Consider the following 20,248-nt stretch of genomic DNA (forward strand, 5'->3'; position numbering starts at 1 on the left):
CGGGTGGTGACACGTGCCGGGCGCGCGAGCGCAGTGCCGCCGTGCGTTGATTCGGCTCTTTTATATGTTTTTTAACACACCGACAAGGCAGGGGGGGGGGGGGGGCGTGCGTTCGTGTGAAGCTGCGTTAATAATAAAACAACAAAAAACACACTTGTAAACTCTTCAAAGGATTCAGCGGTGGTGACTTTAGCCTTGACTTACATCGTTTTTTATGTTTGGCAGTTTTCTTTAAAATAAAAAGGAATCACGGTTTTTTTCCAGTGACAGCCCCCCCCCCCTCCTCCACGCCTTTCAGCTGGCTAATCAGTAAATACAATAACTATTTTGTTGTTGTGAGTTAAGATCACTGTCCATTATTTAACCAGCTTTGGGCGTGGTGTAGCTTTGGTGTTGTGCTATGTTGAGCAAAGTACACATGGGTAATTGGTCCTCGAAGAGAAAGAGTTTAAATAGTATATAGCATTTGTGATTGTTGGTAAGGTTGGAAGCCACTGGGGCTTATGGCAGGTGAGAGTATGAAGCCGGCATTGATTATAACAGCCTGGCAAGTCGATTGGGTCTCAGCCCGATTACAAATGACTCCACACAAAAAAATAATTTTTGGTACTTTACATCTCTGAGAATGAAAGATTTTGAGTTTGATTGGCAAACTGTCTCACTGGCAGCTGCCCAGCACAGCGCGTGCAACAAAACCTCTCCTATGCACCAATGCACATTGCTAGCCGTGCGTATATGTCACGGTGTTTGTAGGTGCCAGTCCTGAACCAGTTCTGGGCCTCCCCTAGGTCGACTCAGCCTCAAATTAGTTACTGGTGCGGTGTGTAAACATCACCGCTGGGCAGACAAAGGCGGTCGGGCGTGGTGCTGGCCACCTACCCCGTCGTGTACCGATCCGGCTTTCATAGGTGCTCGCTAACAGCACTTGCCACAGCAGTCTGTTAAGGCTACACAGGGGATCTTTGTCCTTGTAGGTCTGTCACATACATAGTTACCTCTTTTCCACTGTACAAGCGAGCCGTGCTGGGGCCATTCTGAGCCAGCCAGGCGTGTCTCCGGGGGCGCCAGGTTGTTTTTCCACTGCCGAAGCCGAGCCAGCCTGCTAACGTCGCACGCAACGAATTCGTGTAAACACGTGTAGTTGACGCAGCATCGCCGTGTGTGAGTTGTGGTGATGTCGCGCACAACTAACGCATCATTAGCCCCGCCAGTGCCCCTGCCCGGGCATCTTGCGAGGTCAAAGCGCATCGCGGTTTGGTTCCAGCTTGGCTCGGCAAACGGCCAGCAGGAAAGCCACCTGCACCGCGACGGCGCTGCACCGGCTTGGCTTCAATTAGACGCTGACTTTGATGTTCACGTCACGTTTCCCCACAGGGACGCCCGCTGGGACCGCTCTACACCTTGACCCCCGGGGTGACCCCTGTGGCCACGGCGGCTGGCGGCTACTACGCGACGGCCACGGGCTACATGCCGATGACCGCTGGTCCCGGCTGGCATGCAGAGCATGGCGGGGATGCCCAAGGGGACGATGGCGGTGCCGTACGGGGCGTACGCTGGATACCACATGGCTCAGGCCATCCCCATGCATGGACAGGAGGTGTACCAGCAGCTCTGAGCCAGCGTAGAGCAAAGTGCAATCCCTGCAGCGTCAACACATCCGCCCCCAGTACAGCCAATGGGCAGATTCCAGCAGATACGCACACACGCGCACCCACGCGCACACACACATGCACCCACACTCTGACCATATCTCACCGGACCGTGCGTGTTAGCACGTGCGCGCGTACCAACATACGCGCCGTGCGTACGCATGGCGAACATACGAATGCGTGCACCACGGTTGCACATGAATACACGCGCAAGCATGAGGGTTTCCACCTCTTGAGCTAGAAAACACCCAAAGCATCTTCAAGGGAAGAAGAATGAGAATATCTCGAAGAGGGATTGCAGTCGCTTGAGTGGTGGTGTGCTATTGCGCATCTGATGAAAAGTCGGGACTTGTGATGTCGAGAGAAAGACTCTAATCATTTTTTCCAAAACGGCGATTTCAACGAAGAGGCAACCTGGGATAAACCAGTGCAGGTGGTAACCCTGGCACGTGCGCGCAAGACACACACAGACACGACGGCATTCCCACACTCGCACAGCTCAAACAGACACACGCGTGTAGCGACCGAACCACCAAGCAGCATTTGCATATATACATATTTTTTTGACAAGACCATTCCAAACTTGATTGCCGCTTCCGCGGCGCGTCCGGGGGGGGGGGCCCACATTCGCCGAGAACGGAAGCCGCGTCGGCCGAGCCTCCCCAACCTGGCCGCACACTCGCACAGGCGGCTTCCTCGACACCGCGCCGGAGCCGATCGGCACGGGGAGGCAAGTGGGGGGGGTCCGCGCCGGCTCGGGGGGGCGCCAACCCTCTGACGTGCGCGCAGGAACTCGCCACCGAGAGGAGGAAACACCGCTGCAACGTGGGCCACCCAAAACATAATTTTTGTGCTGCAAGAACAAAACTTCATAGGGTTTTATTACTACTGTAGTCATGCAGTATTAGAGATTAAGGAAATCGGGGGGTATTTGTGAAGTTGTTTTTGTTGTTGTTTTCCCTTGTCTCGAGTGACGAGCTTTGTCTCTCGAGTGACGAAGAAGATTTGGGCTCCGGCTAAAGCAGTAGAAATCGGGCGAGAGACTTCTCAAATTTGTCGCGACGGACTCTTGCGATCGGTGACGACCGGGAATGGCGAGCATCGTTGAGGATCTTTCTCAGGGGCGACGTGAACATCAGCAGCCCCCCTTTCCCCAACCCCTTGTCTCAGGACCCCCCCCCCCTCCACCACCCCCCCCCTCACCATCTCGGTGCATCATCGCGCTCGCCGTCCCCATATCGGGAGTGGGGGGGGGGGTCTCCTGTGTGCATTTTAACGGTAGCCACGGCACGAGAGGGTTGTTGTTGTTGTTGTTTAAACCAAACAATATCTCGTTGTCTGCACGTTTGTTCCGAGTCTGTGCGTGAATCTTTGTAGGAAATGTTCAAGCGCCACTGTAGTGCAGTGGGCTGCGGCGTTTATGGACGAAAGCGGAAAAAAGCAGAGTTTGATCATTTCCTCTTCTTCCAGAAATTCAGGTTCTTCCATTTATTTTATTTGGGGGGGGGGGGCGTGCCGACGTACAAACTGTGCTTTGTCTCACTGACGACGACGTCGAGGACTGTACGTGGAGTCACGGAGTGCCCTGAGGAGGAAGCCTTCAGACTCAGAAGCAGGAGGACAGTCGGCGAGCTTGTCTGCCCCCTTGGGGCGTGTAACTACTATACGGAAGAGAGAGAGAGATAAAATTAATATATGTAAAGAAGGGCAAGGGGTCGAGTTATAGTGACGTGAAAAGAAACACTTTAAACTCGTGCACGTGGAAGAGAGTCGGGGAGCCAGTGAAGGAGAGAGGGCATATTGCAGAACCATTTAAAGTTGCAGCGCATCTACAAAGTAGATACTTTTGTAAACGCTTTATATATGTGTGTGTGTGTAAAAACAAACAAACAAAATGTACCAACCTCCGGCGTCGTTTTATCTATAACATTTTTGTTTAAATCTCGCGAGAGTTCGAGCGGGGAGAACGACGAATGATCCATCTCCTATGTCCACCACTCGAGCGAGCGAGCGAGTGTTATTATTGTTATTATTATTATTGTTATTCCTCGTCCTCCTAGTCGCCGTTGTGTTTGTGACGCCCCCCACCCCATCCCTGCTTAGCTCTATATTTAATAGCATGCACTTACCTCACCAAACCCCGCACACACCCTCACCCCCCTCCTTCCATTAGTAATGCACAGCCGAGCACAAATAACGTTAGAGTTAGCTTTCTTTTTTTGCACACAATTTTGTTTGAAGTTTCATTCATTTTCTGTTGGTAGCTTTTAAGGGGCTCGTGAGTGTGTTTTTTTGTAATGTTTAGTTCCCCCTACCTCTTTAACCCCTCACCTAAAAATGTTTCCGTGCAACCGTCGTCATTGTCACACCGGTGGCCGCTCAGTGACTTACGCCGGGGTGAGCTGGTGGGGCTGGGAGGGTGGTGGGGCTGGGAGGGTGGTGGGGCTGGGATCACTGCGCCTGGCACGCATTGTGTAAGCCACAACCGTGCCTTTACGCGCTGGGCGGGGTGTCGCGTGCCCTGCGGAGTGATGTGAAGCCACAATGGGGAAAAAAAACCTCGACAGATGATTCGCGGTGGGTGGGAGCAGTGCCGGATGAAGCTAGTGCGGGGCCTGTAGCATATGATGTTATAAAGGGGCCTTAAAAATATATATAATATTAAAACACACATTTTTTACTTGCATAGTAAAGTAATTGTATTGTTTTTATTTGCTATACAGCCAGATAATACGACAAATCGCTAACCTTAAACACCCAGTCGTTCATAAAAGATGAAGGCGGTATAGTACTATAGTAATAGAGCAAGTGCAGAATCACTGAACCGGAATTGATAGCTTGAAAGCATTTAGCGCGGGGCCCTTGAAAGTGCGGGGCCCGTAGCTACTACATATGTGGCCACTTTTGCTTCTAGGATAATCCGGCACTGGGTGGGAATCGACGTAAGATGCGAACTATCGCTACGTTCACCTCGTTCTACGCCCGCGAAGGTGCGGAAACGCGTTGCCAAAAGCTGTGAATGTGCGCGCCCGCGGGCACCTGGGCGGGAGGAGCCGCCTTGCCCGGGCTGCCACCCGCCAGTGCGTTCGGTGCAATCGGCAAATACAAAAATTCCCACGCCCACAAGGGGAACAAGAACGTGCGCGCACAGGGAACCCGCGGCTACCGCTGTTTTTGAAACGGTGGCTGCGATCTGCACCACCGTCACGCTGTGCGATGTGGTTTGCTCCCTGTGCGATGTGGTTTGCTCCCTGTGCGATGTGGTTTGCTCCCTGTGCGATGTGGTTTGCTCCCTGTGCGATGTGGTTTGCTCCCTGTGCGATGTGGTTTGCTCCCTGTGCGATGTGGTTTGCTCCCTGTGCGATGTGGTTTGCTCCCTGTGCGATGTGGTTTGCTCTCTGTGCGATGTGGTTTGCTCCCTGTGCGATGTGGTTTGCTCTCTGTGCGATGTGGTTTGCTCCCTGTGCGATGTGGTTTGCTCCCTGTGCGATGTGGTTTGCTCCCTGTGCGATGTGGTTTGCTCTCTGTGCGATGTGGTTTGCTCCCTGTGCGATGTGGTTTGCTCCCTGTGCGATGTGGTTTGCTCCCTGTGCGATGTGGTTTGCTCCCTGTGCGATGTGGTTTGCTCCCTGTGCGATGTGGTTTGCTCTCTGTGCGACGTGGTTTGCTCCCTGTGCGATGTGGTTTGCTCTCTGTGCGATGTGGTTTGCTCTCTGTGCGATGTGGTTTGCTCCCTGTGCGATGTGGTTTGCTCCCTCTGCAAGGGTCTTGGGGAGGGAGAGAGAATACGAGAGGTGCCTTGTCGGGAGATAAAAAAAAACCTTGTGCCACACACACAAACAAATATTCCCCGTGTGGCCTTAATAGACTGTGGGGGCAAGTGCTGTTAGCGAGCACCTATGAAGGCCGGAACGGTACACGAGGGGGTGGGTGGCCAGCACCACGCCCGACCGCCTTTGTCTCCCCAGTGGCGATGTTTACACGTCGCACCAGGTACTCATTTGAGGCTGAGTCGACCTAGGGGGGGGAGGCCCAGGACCGGTTCAGATAATCGTCACTGGCGTTGGCCGTGAGCGGCAATCGAACCTGGATCGCCGGGTTCATTGCGAGGTGCGCTAACCGCTACACTCTCGCTCCCCACTATACACACACACAGAGACACTAGAGACACACACAGAGACGCACACAGAGACACACACAGAGACACACACAGTGTCTGAAGACCAGCTGTGAATGTCGCGCGTGCGACGGACGCACAGACTCCCCCCCCCCCCACCCCTGCAGGAGCTCCACAGCTCGGCGGCATCTGTGCTGGGGCTGTTGCGCACGCACGCGCACGCACACGCACGCACACACACTATGTACTGTATGTATATGTAACCCACGCCAAAGCGAAGGGCTGTGCCTGCTGCGTTCGTGCTGTAACCAAAGTAAGGGACACTTGTGAGTAATCGTGCGAGCAATAATTGTCGCGATGTTGGTGGTAGAACGTCCGTTCGCTGTGAATCGGCCGGCGGTGTCAGCGACTTGACTTGCCCAGCTTGCCGGGGAACTCTCTTGAGGGCTTGTTTGCGGCAAGTCCACACTACTGGGGTCGGCGGTTCGCGTGCGTTTGGGGTAAAGAGATGTTGAACCCCTGGCCAGCGTAGAAGAGTAGGCCAAAATATATCCTCGGGAGGTGCTTTCTAGAGATCCCTCCAGTGGAGATCCCGTTCGGTCAGCAATTGGCACCAGCGAGGAATTGCAGCGCTACGCCTTTACCACACTCTTATTATTGCTGAGAAGGCCGAGCTGTCTTTCTCGGGCTCACCCCATCAGGACACATCTTAGCCCCTACAAACCCCAGTTCCTTCCAAGGGTAAAGGAATAATGTACGCAGATCTCACCGTTCATACGTCATGTTGGACGTGTGCTCGTTCAGAAACACAAAGACGCCAACGTTTTACGCGCGTGGAACTTCCCTGCAGCTCTCACGTTTACGACGTATATTACACGTAGTTTTAATCGAGACAACAAGAGAGAGAACACGTGAAATGTTTATTTTTTAATCTACCCGTAAAAGTTGTTGTCCATCGAGGCGAGATGTTGCCTTTTTTTGCGCGAGTTTAGGAAACACACAAACACACAAATGTTTTGTGGAAGTACCGCAGGGGCGGCTTGGGTGAGCAGGACAAGTGGGGAAGTATGATCGTTGTGTTTTAGGGCTCTGCTTGGGAACAAAAAGATACGCGCGTTGGCACCGCGGCCTTGTTTGCCACAACAGATGCGATTTAACTTATGGCGTGCGTTAAAAACAACGTTTTCTCACTTTTGAATAATGTTTAAACTAAAAAAAATTGTAAACAACAAAAACATTTTAAAAAAAATAAGTCCTCTCGTTTTATCTTTCTTACATTCTGCTCAGTTTTTTTTAGTAGCCTAGTACAGCGTAGAACATTACCAGACGCTAGTTTACCTTTGTTATGTTATTGTTCCATCTTTATTTTATTTCAAGAGTTTATTGATGTTCAGTTTCAGCATCGCTGTGTCGTTTGCTTTGTTTAGTGAAGTTTGCTTGTATGTACAACTTGAAAGCAGCATATCCTTATGTTCTATATTGCTTACATACCGAACATCTTAATATAAAAGAAAGAATTGTTTTTGAACTCTATTGTATTTTATTTCTGTTGTAATCGTTACGTGTTTCACCGTTAGGACTCCTAACTTGTAAAACATACGGTTATAAGAAGGTTACGTTAAAATGCCACATTTTTAAAGGTGTGTGTTCTCGTGTGTCCGTTTGGAATAAAGCAGTTTGCGACATCACAATGTCTATGGAATGATCGCATTGTGTGGCATTTAATTTGTGCAAGTGTATCAAAAACACACCCGCGCACAAATCCAACGCACAATCTTCCAATGTGTGGTATGAGAACATGATGCAAACCCGTAAGCTTAGACTATAGACGTATGGGGGCCATCTAAATTGCACGTCCAGTGTATTAACCATTACAACCATGGCAGCATCCGTGAGTTAGTATTATTTAAAAAAACTGCGCGTGCATTCATATCGTTATAGGCTGATGATTATAATCATCACATGACCGGATCGTGGGAGGTTGGCCGCAGCGGTGGCTTGGGGGGGGGGGGCATTTTCATCCGGCAGCGGATAAACCACGGCCGACGATGATCTCGCACTGGAGAAGATGCAGCCGAGGCAGCCTCTTCGCTGGGGGCTGCACGCACAGCAAGTATTGTCGCGGGTTTCATTAACAAAGAGGCACTCGAGTGGGAATTTGGCCCGCGTTGGAATGCGTGTCCTCCACAGGTCTCCGTGCCCAATCACCTCGCCTGGCCCCGAGCCGAGCGCCGGGTCCAGGTGCCCTTGGGCAGAAAAATAAAACAAAGCACCTGCAGATACACGCTGCGATTAGCGTTTAGTGTTCACAAATGACCCCTATATGTATACGGTACACGTGCATTGATAAACACGTGCGCAAAAAGAACCTCGTGTAACGCGCGTGTGTGTGTGTCATCATCGTCACCATCAGCCACGGCCTATTCACTGGATGAAGGCTTCCCCACACTGATGTCATCCTTCGCGAGCTTGCACGCCACGATCAATTACGCACTCCTGCGCGTGAACTGATCTTATCGCTCCATCGTTATCGCTCCATCTTCGCAGCGGAGGGCCTCTTGCCTTCGAGTGACATTGTTACCGGTCTCCCGTCGAGTGACGTGCTCCACCCAAGCTCACTCGCTCCCCTTCACAGTCAAGATGTTGACGTCTCTCATTGGCATTCGTTCCTCTTTCTGTTTCTCAGTGGCACACCTGTGGACTTTTCAGCTTTTGTACATTTTATGAGTCAGTGTCCTTGTGTTGTATCCACACATCGTTTCTCGAAATATGCACACTGCATGTGCGTATGTATGTTGAACTTCGTTTAGCGCGTAGGCTTTCGCGACCAATATTATCCATAGGAGAGGAGTTTGGGTTAGATCGCATAACTATGAAGGTGTCGTTAAACCCGCCGCCACCCTGCACATCCAATGAGTAAGGTTTGTCACGTCAATTGGCATGTTTTGTTTACGTGACAAACCTTACTAATTAGCCGTGTCGGGTGGTGGCGGGTTTCACAACACATTTATATTTACGAGATCTAACCCAAAAAACTCTTCTTTCGCACCGTACGTAGCCAACCGCGCTAATCAGAGGTGCGGGGAAAAGACACGGACTGAAAACGTTCTACTCGAGGCAAAGTGTCATGTTGCTTTTCATTGTCAAATTCAGTTTCCCAAAACTACTCCATCCTGCTATTGTTAACCTCTTTTTGTTGTTGAAATCCTCGTTGATCCCGATCAGTCTTCGATATTTTCTCTCGGTATATACACACATGTAAATATACTGTTGTGCATTTCAGATGCGTCGTTCCATAATTTGAATTCGCAGGTATGCGTATGCAGTGCTTTGAGTGTACAAAGGGATTTTTTTTCAACGGTTTTGACAGTGGGTTGACAAAGCACAGGTCCATGTCGCGATGTAACAAGTACACGTAGGCCGATGTTATTGCTCTCTTACGTTGCCAGTTTATGACTGCACTCCATACTACAGTGTGAATAGCAGAGGTGTGGACTCGAGTCATGTGACTTGGACTCGAGTCAGACTCGAGTCATGAATTTGATGACTTGAGACTCGACTTGGACTTGCATAACAATGACTTTGTCCCACCTCTGAGGTGTGGACTCGAGTCATGTGACTTGGACTCGAGTCAGACTCGAGTCATGAATTTGATGACTTGAGACTCGACTTGGACTTGCATAACAATGACTTTGTCCCACCTCTGGTGAATAGTACACACACATCTAATAAGTAATACAAGCTGACAGCCCTTTGTCAAGCCACTGTTGGGTGAATGTCTCTCCGCACTTAGTTATAAACGCAGGGTTTGTTTTCACCATACATTAACGAGATAAATCAGTTGCCTCTGCACCCCCTTCCCAACTTCATCTCTCCACGTAACACGTGTCCTTCTTTCCTACACCATACGAAGCGCCACGTGGCCTTCTGCTAGTGGATTGTTCAGCGGCATGGGATGAGACTGAATGTCGAATTCGGTCTCGAGTTTGTGTTAAACCAATGCTGCTGAACATCACACTCCCAGAAGGCCCGTGTGGCTTATGGGATGTGTCAAAAAATGACTTCACAAGGATGGTGAGTGTAGTGTGGGCTTGTTATGGGGATGAGGTGAGAAGGAGGCAGCTTACATTGGTGGCTGCCAAGGATTGGGTCAGATATCGCTCGTCACTGACGTTAGCAGGAATAAGGAATCAACATCAAATTTCGGGTTACGTTAACCACTACGCTGCCACTCCCACCCACATGCAAATCTAGCTTCGGTATTTTTTTTTTCTAATCTAAAACTCATTGGTGGGTTTTCTGTGACAAGTTCTGGAGACTAAGCCTTTCTCGTGCACACAGTTTACGAGGGTATTAATGGTACGCCCGTGCGGAGCTCATGAAGCGTCGCGCGAAGGTGTGGCGTTCCCGTGACAACGACCATCTTGTGCCCACTTAAAGGCCATCCACACAAAATGTTTCGATAAAGGGGCCACTCTCGTGCTCGGCCCCAAGTGGGCGACTTAGAATCCCCGGGTGGAGTTCGACTCGGCACATTATCCTCCTGAGGTCGGTAAAATAACTATTACTTCGTGAGACGTCAACAGCGTTTGTTCTCCATACAGGCACGGGGCCCTCAGAATAATAATCTGGATTTTGCACCGTCGGCTCATTGGCTACTCGAGATTGTGATGTCACAATGGCCAAGGCCGTTGATGTCACATATAGCCAACGTTAACCTCCTTCCAGATCCAAAACCTCAAGTTTCAAGTTTTCAAGTTTCATTTATTTGGTTTAGCCCTGTGAGCCATGCGGCTCTTAAGTCGGGTGCAACCGCAACAAACAAAATATGAACGGAGAACATCTTAAAGTGACGACGCGCAACAGAAACATCCTGGATCAACCAGCAAATCTTCCAAGAAAAAAACCGATGTGTGCAAAAATCCCAGTGTGATGCAAGTCAATCAATAACAACAATAATACAATTTAGATTACCCATGTTTTCGAAATCACCAAAAGAACGCTATAAAAACAATGTAACAACGGTAATCATAAGAACTGTGATTTAAATGTAACAATAAACGACATATATAACATGTACGACCAAACTTTGCAGCCATAGCTGGCAGCATGAACCTGCCACACAGGAGACACGAAACCTCCAATATCTACGCCTAACAGTGTCCCACTGTTTCGCCTTCGTGGCCATGACTCACTGAGACCATTTCAATACATGTCTCAAGCTACTGGTCTTCCTCCATCCTGTACGCATGTTCCACCCAGAACAATGTTTTCGCTTCGTCATGGCGGCAACATTTACCTGCCTTGTTCTCTTCCTGGACCTCTGCATTGAAATTCCGAGCAACCGGTTTCAAGACACCTTTGTCCAAATGCCAACGAATTTTCCCCAAATTTGCCGAGAGCCCGGCTTGCCGAGCCGTAGGGTAATAATCCATACAGCACTCCTCCTTCAAATCCTTTTTTTCTTTACACTCAGACTCGCCTCTCTCTTCTTTCCCATTAGAATTCTTATTAAAAGAATGTAAATGATCGTATTGCCTATTGTACAGCTGGTCGGTGGGAGTATGACTATCCGGTATGGAACTACTGTGAGAAATGGCAGTGGATTGCGGAAGGCCATCGTCCAGCAGTGAAGTGACACAATTGACGGTGATGAAGTCATGCTGCTGTAAGTAAGCCGGTTCCATCTGGTACATGTCGGGAACCTGATACATTTATATTGTGTACTTTGCTTCTATCATGTTTGCGAACACACCTTTAAAAAAACACACCTTTAAAAAAAACACACACACTCTACCGTTACGCAATTGAATTTGCTTAAAAGTTTCCCTTCCGGGCAAGTTCTGGCCACGTTACGAAAAGAACATAATGAAATAAATAAAAATGCACGTACGAGACATTACCGCTGGCGAATATGTGAGGCTAAACATAGCCCCGTGGACTTTGGGAGCGCGTTTCGCCCACGCGTTGTCTAACAGCTTGCACCCTCGTTGTGAAATATCCTTGGCCGGATCTCCGCGCACTCGTTGAGCTGCGATATCGCCCTTCGCCCAAGTCAGTACCGCGTAGGGGTTTGGCCCAGCATGTTACACGCGTGACGTGGTTCACTCGCTCGCGTAGATTGTCCCGTTCCCTTATCCAAGAAGACGGCATTAGTGGGGGCAAGGTAGTCTCGCAGATGTCGGGTCAAGTTGTACAACAACAGACTACTAACGTTGGCAAATCATTGGCCTATCGCTGTTCCAACACGGCATGTTTGACTGGGATTTGGCCGAGTTCAGGAACTTAGTGATTTTTTGTCTGTAGACATGCCTCTCGTTGACAATCACGTGAGATTCGGCTCATTGTCCCACCTTGTTGGTAAAGTTCAGCGAGCTTTAACGCACATTATCTTCTGCATATGCAGGGGCTCAGATTCTAGTGCACGAACAGCGACCCCCTCCAATTCTTTACTTCTTTAATTGCTTACCGATCAACAGATATTCAAAGTGTAGCCACTTTTGTACGTTACAATGTTCAGCCCTTTGTCAATGCTCTGCTGGTTAAAGGCCCCCCCCTTACGCCGTGTAGGTCGCGGGAAAGTAAATTTTAGTTGTATGACCCCAAATTTCGCTTCGCTGGTCATTGCGGGTTGAATGGAAGGGGTTGGGGAAATAATCTACATGGATATCATTCGCCGCTGGGTGTTAGACATGGCCGGCAAAATAGCTCAGAAATAAACGGATTCATAGTACATATTGTCTAACCATTACACCACCACCATTTCCTAAAAAGTTGCAGCCAGCCCATTCACGTGCGAGTCACCATAATTATTTGGGACCGCAAACCCAACAACAAAAAATAGGCACCGAGGCCGTGGAAGGGGACGCAGAGCAATTGAGGGCAGCGAAGAGCCACGTCTTATATTACGGACATTGACCAACAGTGCGTGTGTGCTAACGCTCGTTTGTCTGGAAATGTATACATTGGGTGTGGGGCCAGCGCTTAGCCACAGCAGCAGCACTGTGGCCTGAAGAGCAGGCTTTGCTTATTGAGAGTTAATGAGTTAACAAGGAGCGTCTGGCCACGCAGTGCCATGCGAGGGTGAATTATTGTTTTCGAGAGGGCTTCGGTGGGCGTATTTGCGTGCGTGTGCGATTTCATTTATTACTTGTACGGGTTTTCGGGTTTTTGCCAATTCACCAACGCAGGCAGGGGCCCAACGTGTCAACACGAACATGAAATCACAGAACGGGGGCAGAGGGGCTGAAAGGGTTGGATGCCCGGAATGCCAAGAGGAGAGGCGGAGTGGATGGGGACTTTGGACCGCGACAGTCCGGAGAGACACGACGCACACCGCCCATCCAAATGGCGGCCCTAGTCAAAGGTCAAGGCGACTCCTTTGCGTGGGGTCAGGCACACAGTGAGGCCTCACGATGGACACGGTGGACACCAAAATTGGACAAGCTAACAAAAACTGCAAATGGGGACGAGAATTATAGTTTAGCAACGAATTGTCAAAATCATCCTCCAGTTTCTTTCCTGGTTGGGTAAGATGGCTGTCGTCAGCTTCAGGCAAAAACAAAGTTTTGCTGTTGTGTTCATCTCATGGTCAATGATGTAGGTAACATGGTGAATAATGTAGGATTTTTAAGAGGAAGCTAGAGCTGGAACAAGATTAAAAGGTTATAGTACCTCGGCCAGAGCAGAATTGGCACCACCTAAGATAGCAAACCCGATTTATATACACAGGCGAGTGAATTCCTTGATAACCCACTCATTTCAAATTATCACAGAAATTGGATACACTGAGGCGATGCCACCTGAGGTGGTCTGGACTCAAGGAATATGAAGGATCACTGAGCATGCTAGTACTATTAGTCAGTTGGCGAGTTAGTTAAGGGTTCCGGTTAGGGCTATAATGCGGCTGGCCATTGTGTATTGCTCCTACCTAATCTGTTCAGTCCCCTGGCTAATCCCGAAGCCCACGTACTTTTCTTAACGGTCAATACGATCTCTCTAAATTGCGTACGTTACGTGTTATATGTTAGGTGTTAAAACGAAGTAAGCAACACTAGACCTACCTTCGATCAAAACGTTGACTTATGTACATCATACAGATCTTCATCCATCGGGCAACACTGCCTCTAACTCCAACCCTTCCATTCCCCCAGTGTCCCTTGGACGTGTTCGGCGTTTTGCTGTCTATAAATTACCTCTTGTGTATACTGTATTATTACCCCTGACGTGTTTCAAACCTGCTATCACTTTTCTGTTTCTCAATTCACTGTAAACATTGAGATTGGTTGTCACTCTAGGGCAGGGCCAAAATGTCCCCCACAGATATCAGGGAGGTCTTGTCCACATCAAGTCCCCGAAGTACACAACAGCAGCAGTGGGTGATGATGGTTATCCTGTGCTGATGATTCCAAATAATGATTAAACCCTTTCTACAGTTGTCTCATTGTTCTCTTGTCAAGTGAAGTTAATTTATTGTTGGTTAACATGTGGCGCCTTTTCTGGCACAAATCTTCCACCCAAAGCACAGTCACATGATGAAACGTAAGTTAATTTTTTAAAATTAAAATCAAGTTGTGGCTGCGGGTTAGTCGCTACCGTATGAAATAATACGGCCACAATTGTGAGTCAGCGGCCTAGACTAAGGCCGCGTGCGTTATGGGCGCAGATTGGTGATGTCACGTGACATGCAAGTAATAGGAAGACCGATTCTATCGTGACAATGGAGCCTCTTGCTGTTTAGAAATCACTCACATGTAGTGTGCACTGGTATTAAAATGTATCCACTCTCTACCTCTGGGCTCTCTATGTGTTATGAAAAAGGCCCATTGCCCAATACGTCTCTAATTATAAAAAAAATACCATTTAAGGCCAGTGTTATTCACGAATGTGTTGAGTTTTTGGTGTATCATCACTATTACATTGATGTAGAGCTCACACTGCCTTTTTGTATCCGAGTTTCTGTCTGCTGAGTGTATCGTTGTTTCGAGGAAGTGTTGGCATGGGTTTATGGTGACTGTTGTACCATGACATGTTTAATGCATTCTTCCTCTTAAAGGTCAAGCTCACAAAAAACACCTTTTATATAATTATTATTTGTTTAAGCTGGTATCTATTGACTCGGACAACTACAATCCTGCATAGCATTCAATTAAAGTAATACTGTTTATACAGAGGTAAAGAAAACTCGACAACTTTGACAAGGAGATCTAAAATGTACGTGAAGACTGAAACTTATTTATTTTAAAACACAGAACTCTGAATATTCTAGTATGTACCCACTTTGTAATGACGTACGCAACAGTAGTAATTAACAGGCATTTACGCAAATAATTGGCATTTACATATACCAAATGTGTAATTCTATTGCAATGGATTGTCTATAACAATGTTTTGTCTCGATACAATTCAGGTGTAACAATCCCCCCCCCCCCACTCATCCATCACCAGCCGCCCCGGCAATTTGATCAATCTGAACGATCTTGACAAGATTCATGTATAGATATATTTTACATTGTACCTCTTAGTGGCTGTCGGAGTCACGTGAACCCAGTACTTAATATGCAAGTTAAAAAATACGTGAGGCGATTACAAATGCGACTCACTGCATGAATTGCGCCTCTGAATGGGTTCATTGTGAATTTAAGCAGTAGCCTTTCGCGACAAATAATATTCGTAATTCGTTTCTTTAGGGTCAGATTGTGTAGGTATACTGCCAACTTGACAGTTTGCTGGAGATTGCATGTAGCAGCAGCAGCATCATCAGGCGTTAACAAAAGTTCAGCTCATGATGATGCTGGATGTAGTCTCCAGCGAAATGTGAAATTGACGTTACTACCTACACAACGGAACCCTAAAGATAGCATGATCCACTGTTACGCCCCTAGTATACACGTGTGTCAATGTGGGGCTTTCAAACGCCACACCGTGGACCATGAGTGATATACTGAATTAATGTTATGAAATACCTGTACTTCTCATAACATGTAAATATTACAACACCGCACTTATATAAGCATCGATACGAATCAACTGATTGAACTCACAAAACCAGTCATGGCTTCAGAAGTTTCATCGCCACAGGCAAACACGAAAACCCACACACCTGGTACTCACTGTCAAAATGAAAGAGATGTAACATTAAGAGTTGGGGGGGGGGGGGGGGTATGAGTTGCGGAGTGGTTAGCGTACTGAGGTTGATTCCTAGGCCTTGGCTAACTTCAGTGACATCTGAACCGGCCCTGGGTCCCCTTCACTTCACCAACCCACACTGATCAGTGTGGTGAAGTATGGTAGTGGATGTCAATTATTGTTATTTGTTACCCATACGTCTCCGACCACGTGCACGGGACCAATCGCGATGTTGTAATACAGATGGTAGCAGCCTTTGTCGATCTATAGGTGGCAGTGGTCACACTGTGACAAATTAGTCCATCAGTACGCAATCCCTTTGTGAAAATAAATGGCACATACGTTGTTTATTGTCCCTGGTTTTAAATATCTCGTGCCCATGACTGCCGTGGTTGTTTGTAGTAGAGAGACCCATAGGGAACATATGTTTCACGTTTATCTCGGACATATGGATCGAAGCAGCCTAAAAGAAGAACTTCACGTCTCCAGTACATAAAAAGGCAAAGATCTCTCATTTAGACTTCAACTGCACCGTTGTAGGCAATTACCGTCAGCGAGCACCTATTAAGGCCTGCACAGCATAACAAGTGAGATGTGTTTTATTTTTCGATTTAAGCTTTCGTGACTGCAGGGATTCATCTTCTTGGTTCTTTCGGTAAAGTCACGTAGAAGGGAAAAAAATAATAAAACATACTTTTTTTTTATTTCCCTTCTACGTGACTTTACCGAAAGAACCAAGAAGATGAAGTGATATGTGGCCAGCAACGTGCCCGATTGCCCTCGTATCCCCAGCGCAAGGTGTTTACAAGCAGCATCAGATCCTTATTTCAGGCTGAGTCGACCTAAGGGGGTGCGTTGCCAGGACCGGTTCAGATAATTGTCACTGGTGTTGGTCATGCACGGTAGTGCAAGTACAGTACTATCCCTGCTCAACCTGCTTAACATAACTTCCGATTCTAGATTTTCAGCTTTCGTGACTGCAAGGATTCACCTAAGAATATAACTTCCAATATGTGACAATAGTTGAGGAGATTCGATGTGATTTTATTCCACGATATCAATTAACGTCGGGTCTTTGCAAAACAGCATTTTTATATATTTATTACTAAAACCAGCAGTACTGTAATAGTACTGGGTTTCGACATCGTAATCACAATGTCGTAAGTGTAATATTCTGAGATCATCACAAGTCTTTTTACAGAAAGGGAAGTATGGAATAGAGCACATTCATCATGCGGCACAGCCCAAGTGGTATGACCATCACCCCTGCTGGGTGCAGCCCGCCACGGACGAGGCCTCAGCCGTGCGTTACGTTGCATGGCCCCAACACGCCGGGAGAGACAGAGGCCGAGAGCAATCCATGACGCAGCTATTGAGTGTACAGGAGGTGCAACTGCGTCAGAGCCACTAGGGCCCGATAAGCCCAGGCGCTAAGCTTTTGACGAAGAGGGAAAGATTTCACTTCAACTAAACATTTTTTTGTTTTTACAAGGTAAGGCCCACTGAGCTATGTAGCTCTTTTTCGGAAGCGACCTGGCCACAAATGAATAGCCCAACGAAGTGGCTTATCACGTGGAAATGTTTCGCAGTCAAATATTCTAAACGCATGTTTCTAAATGTGGAGGGGGAAAAAACATGAGGACCCGGAGGAAAATCCACGCAACCACGGGGAGAGAGACATCCAAATCTACAAATATACAGGCGTCAGGGATCTGAGTCGAACCCACGACCTCCTGTATACCAGGTGAGAGCGTTAACATCTCGCTACTGAGATGGATGTCCCATTTAATTCCTTGCCCCAAGGGCCCATGCAGTTCGACACTGAGCTGAACCATCAGAACAATTCACCACTTTCACCTTTAACGCTGCTTTGTGACAGAAGAAGAGTTTGCGGCTGACGATTTGGGCGGTGGCCCTTCTGAGTAGAGAGAGGGTAGAGTGACTGAGAGAAACAATGTAAATGTATGACCTTCATGACCGAAACGACCTTCATGACCGAAACGGAACGGGAAGGCCCGAATCTAGCAGTGGATTATTAAGTGCTGTAAATTAGTTGCAGTACTTATATTTAATTGTGAATGTAATCACGGGCTTTCATTTATGCTACACATCTGAGGTTTGTCTCGTGAGCTCCATTTAGCGAGTCTTCATACCATGTGACCTCAAATTCCACATAGCCTGGACCAACTGCTACTGCCACCATTTGGTAGAGAATGGCAGCTGTTGTTCATCGTCAGCCACGTTCGAGCCACTGCTTGTAGAACGCTTCTGCACGTTGGTCTTGCGATGCAACAATCCATCGAGCACTTGCAGGTGAGCATATTTCACAGCTTCGTCTCCTGCGGTGGAAATCCTCTAGGGCGTGTTTTCCCTCCTGCTGCGGCTGCCACTGCGTCGATTCGACACACGCAACAAACAGACCCACCATGAAGAAATTATTAAATAAATGCACGAGCTAGTCATGGAAAAACTGGCCAGTAATGTTGCAATGGAAGCATTATCTTGTTAATGGCATCAAAAATTAAGGGACTGTGTTGGCATTGGTAGGCAAGCACAGATTAACAATACCACATTTGTCATTAACGGTGGCTTGTAACAGAAGCATACGGTATACATATGTAGTGACATATATTAAAACACATTTTAATATATGAACCTTACTGCGGGACCCCGGGGTCCCGAATTAACGGAAGTCAAAATCGTAATTAATGGAAAAAAAATTGGCGACTCCGTCCCACCGCGCACAAGTGAATGCGCTCCATGCTCGGGTATGGGCAGGATCATAAGTCTTGTCCAAAGCTGCTCAAACTGCCTACACGACTTTAGTCCTTTATTTGTCATCACGGTATGCATAATACAGTGAAACTGCTCTCTTATCTTCATTATTATTTGTGACCTACCAATGTCTGCAGCCAGGATCAATCGATGACAATCCTATTACCTGCAGATATTTAACAGATGAGATGTGTTGCACCGTTAATTCCTCCTGTTTGATAATACTTCCCATGTCCGTATGCATCTTTTTGTTTTTGCATATTTATGAAAAATTGGGGATGGAACGATGAAATGTCTGTGAACCGGGTGGCTTGAGTTTGATTCCCACCCACGACTAACATTGGTGGTGATTCATATCTGAATCGGTCCTGGGCACCACTTTCACCAATCTACACTGAGCAGCGTGGTGAAGTATAGTCAAACAACCCGCATGCCTGACAGCATTGGGGAGGCTTTCTCCCAGCAGCGGAGTGATAAAGGGCTGTAATTTAATTGATTAATACTAATAATTGTAAGAAAGCTGCTTTTAAAAAGACAAATGTGTTACTTAGGAAATTGTCAGCCAAGCATTGAATGTGATATTTATCAGAAAGAATTGTTTTCATTCCAGAAAATCATGAGCATGGCATGGACGGAGGAGGCTTGTTTGGTATGAGCTATTGAGCTTTGCGGGGTGTTTTAGAGTGGCTGGACAAGGAGGATCAATACAGGACATCATGTACAGCCCAAAACACTGGTTGTACTTTTGGCTCAAGTTCCTCTATCTCGCTGCCTCTCCTCCACCCTCTGCAGTGCGCGGAGCGAACAGCAGCTGACATCTCCTGTGGTCCGACATCCTGGTTCCTTATTGAGGTTGGGCACGGTGAAAAGGGGTGCATAGGGTATGAATGAGCAAAACATAAATGTATGACTCTGGCACAAGTATTATCCATGGGAAGTCACCAAACAGCGTTTGTTTTATGAAAATGCTGCGATGAGAATGTCGATTTTCCACCAGTGACTGAGGGCCCCCCAAATTGGAGATGATCAATCCTCATTGCTCACTTAAGCATGGATATACTCAGAAGAGCTTTACATACGTTAGACATTATGTTGTGCTGCTCCTAGTAGCAAAGCGTGGTAGGCACGGGCTCTGGTACAATTACTGTACTGTACAGTAGTTGTGTTTTCCACTGTTCAAGCTTTGTGCTTCAAAGTGGATGTTAAACATCCCGTGACGTAATTCGCAAGAGTAGGCCATTGTGTGCCGGCATCATGGGTCTAAATTTTAAAAAGTATACCTAAAATTACGCCACTGGGATTTCTTTTTTTCTTACATGTAAGGCCCACTGAGCTTATTCAGAAGCGACCAGGCCACACATTTTACCTCAACGAAGTGGCTTATCATGTGGAAATGTGTAGCAACCAAATATACTCTAAACGCGTGATGTTGATTGTAAATGTGGATGGAAAACCCGAAGAAAAATTCACGCGACCACAGCGAGAGAGACACGCAAACTCCAAATATACAGCAGGCGTCAGGGTCAGGATCGAACCCACGACCTCCTGTGTACCAGGCGAGGTAGTTAACATCTCCTAG

At 47.7% G+C, this 20,248-nt stretch overlaps 1 protein-coding gene across 4 annotated transcripts in view; it reads left to right on the top strand.

Annotated features, from left to right (window-relative positions):
- Positions 1 to 7,471, top strand: part of LOC133343024 (RNA-binding protein 47-like) — a 50,702-nt gene extending 43,231 nt beyond the window's left edge. For all 4 annotated transcript variants that reach the window (XM_061552457.1, XM_061552458.1, XM_061552456.1 and 1 more), the window contains one exon: positions 1,375 to 7,471. In XM_061552457.1, the coding sequence (XP_061408441.1) occupies positions 1,375 to 1,890 (516 nt within the window). In that variant the 3' untranslated portion in view covers positions 1,891 to 7,471. The remainder of the gene's footprint in view (positions 1 to 1,374) is intronic.
- The last annotated feature ends 12,777 nt before the right edge of the window (positions 7,472 to 20,248 follow it).

Source organism: Lethenteron reissneri, chromosome 16, assembly GCF_015708825.2.
Source record: "Lethenteron reissneri isolate LAM-NWPU_2019-01 chromosome 16, ASM1570882v1, whole genome shotgun sequence".
NCBI lineage: Eukaryota > Metazoa > Chordata > Hyperoartia > Petromyzontiformes > Petromyzontidae > Lethenteron > Lethenteron reissneri.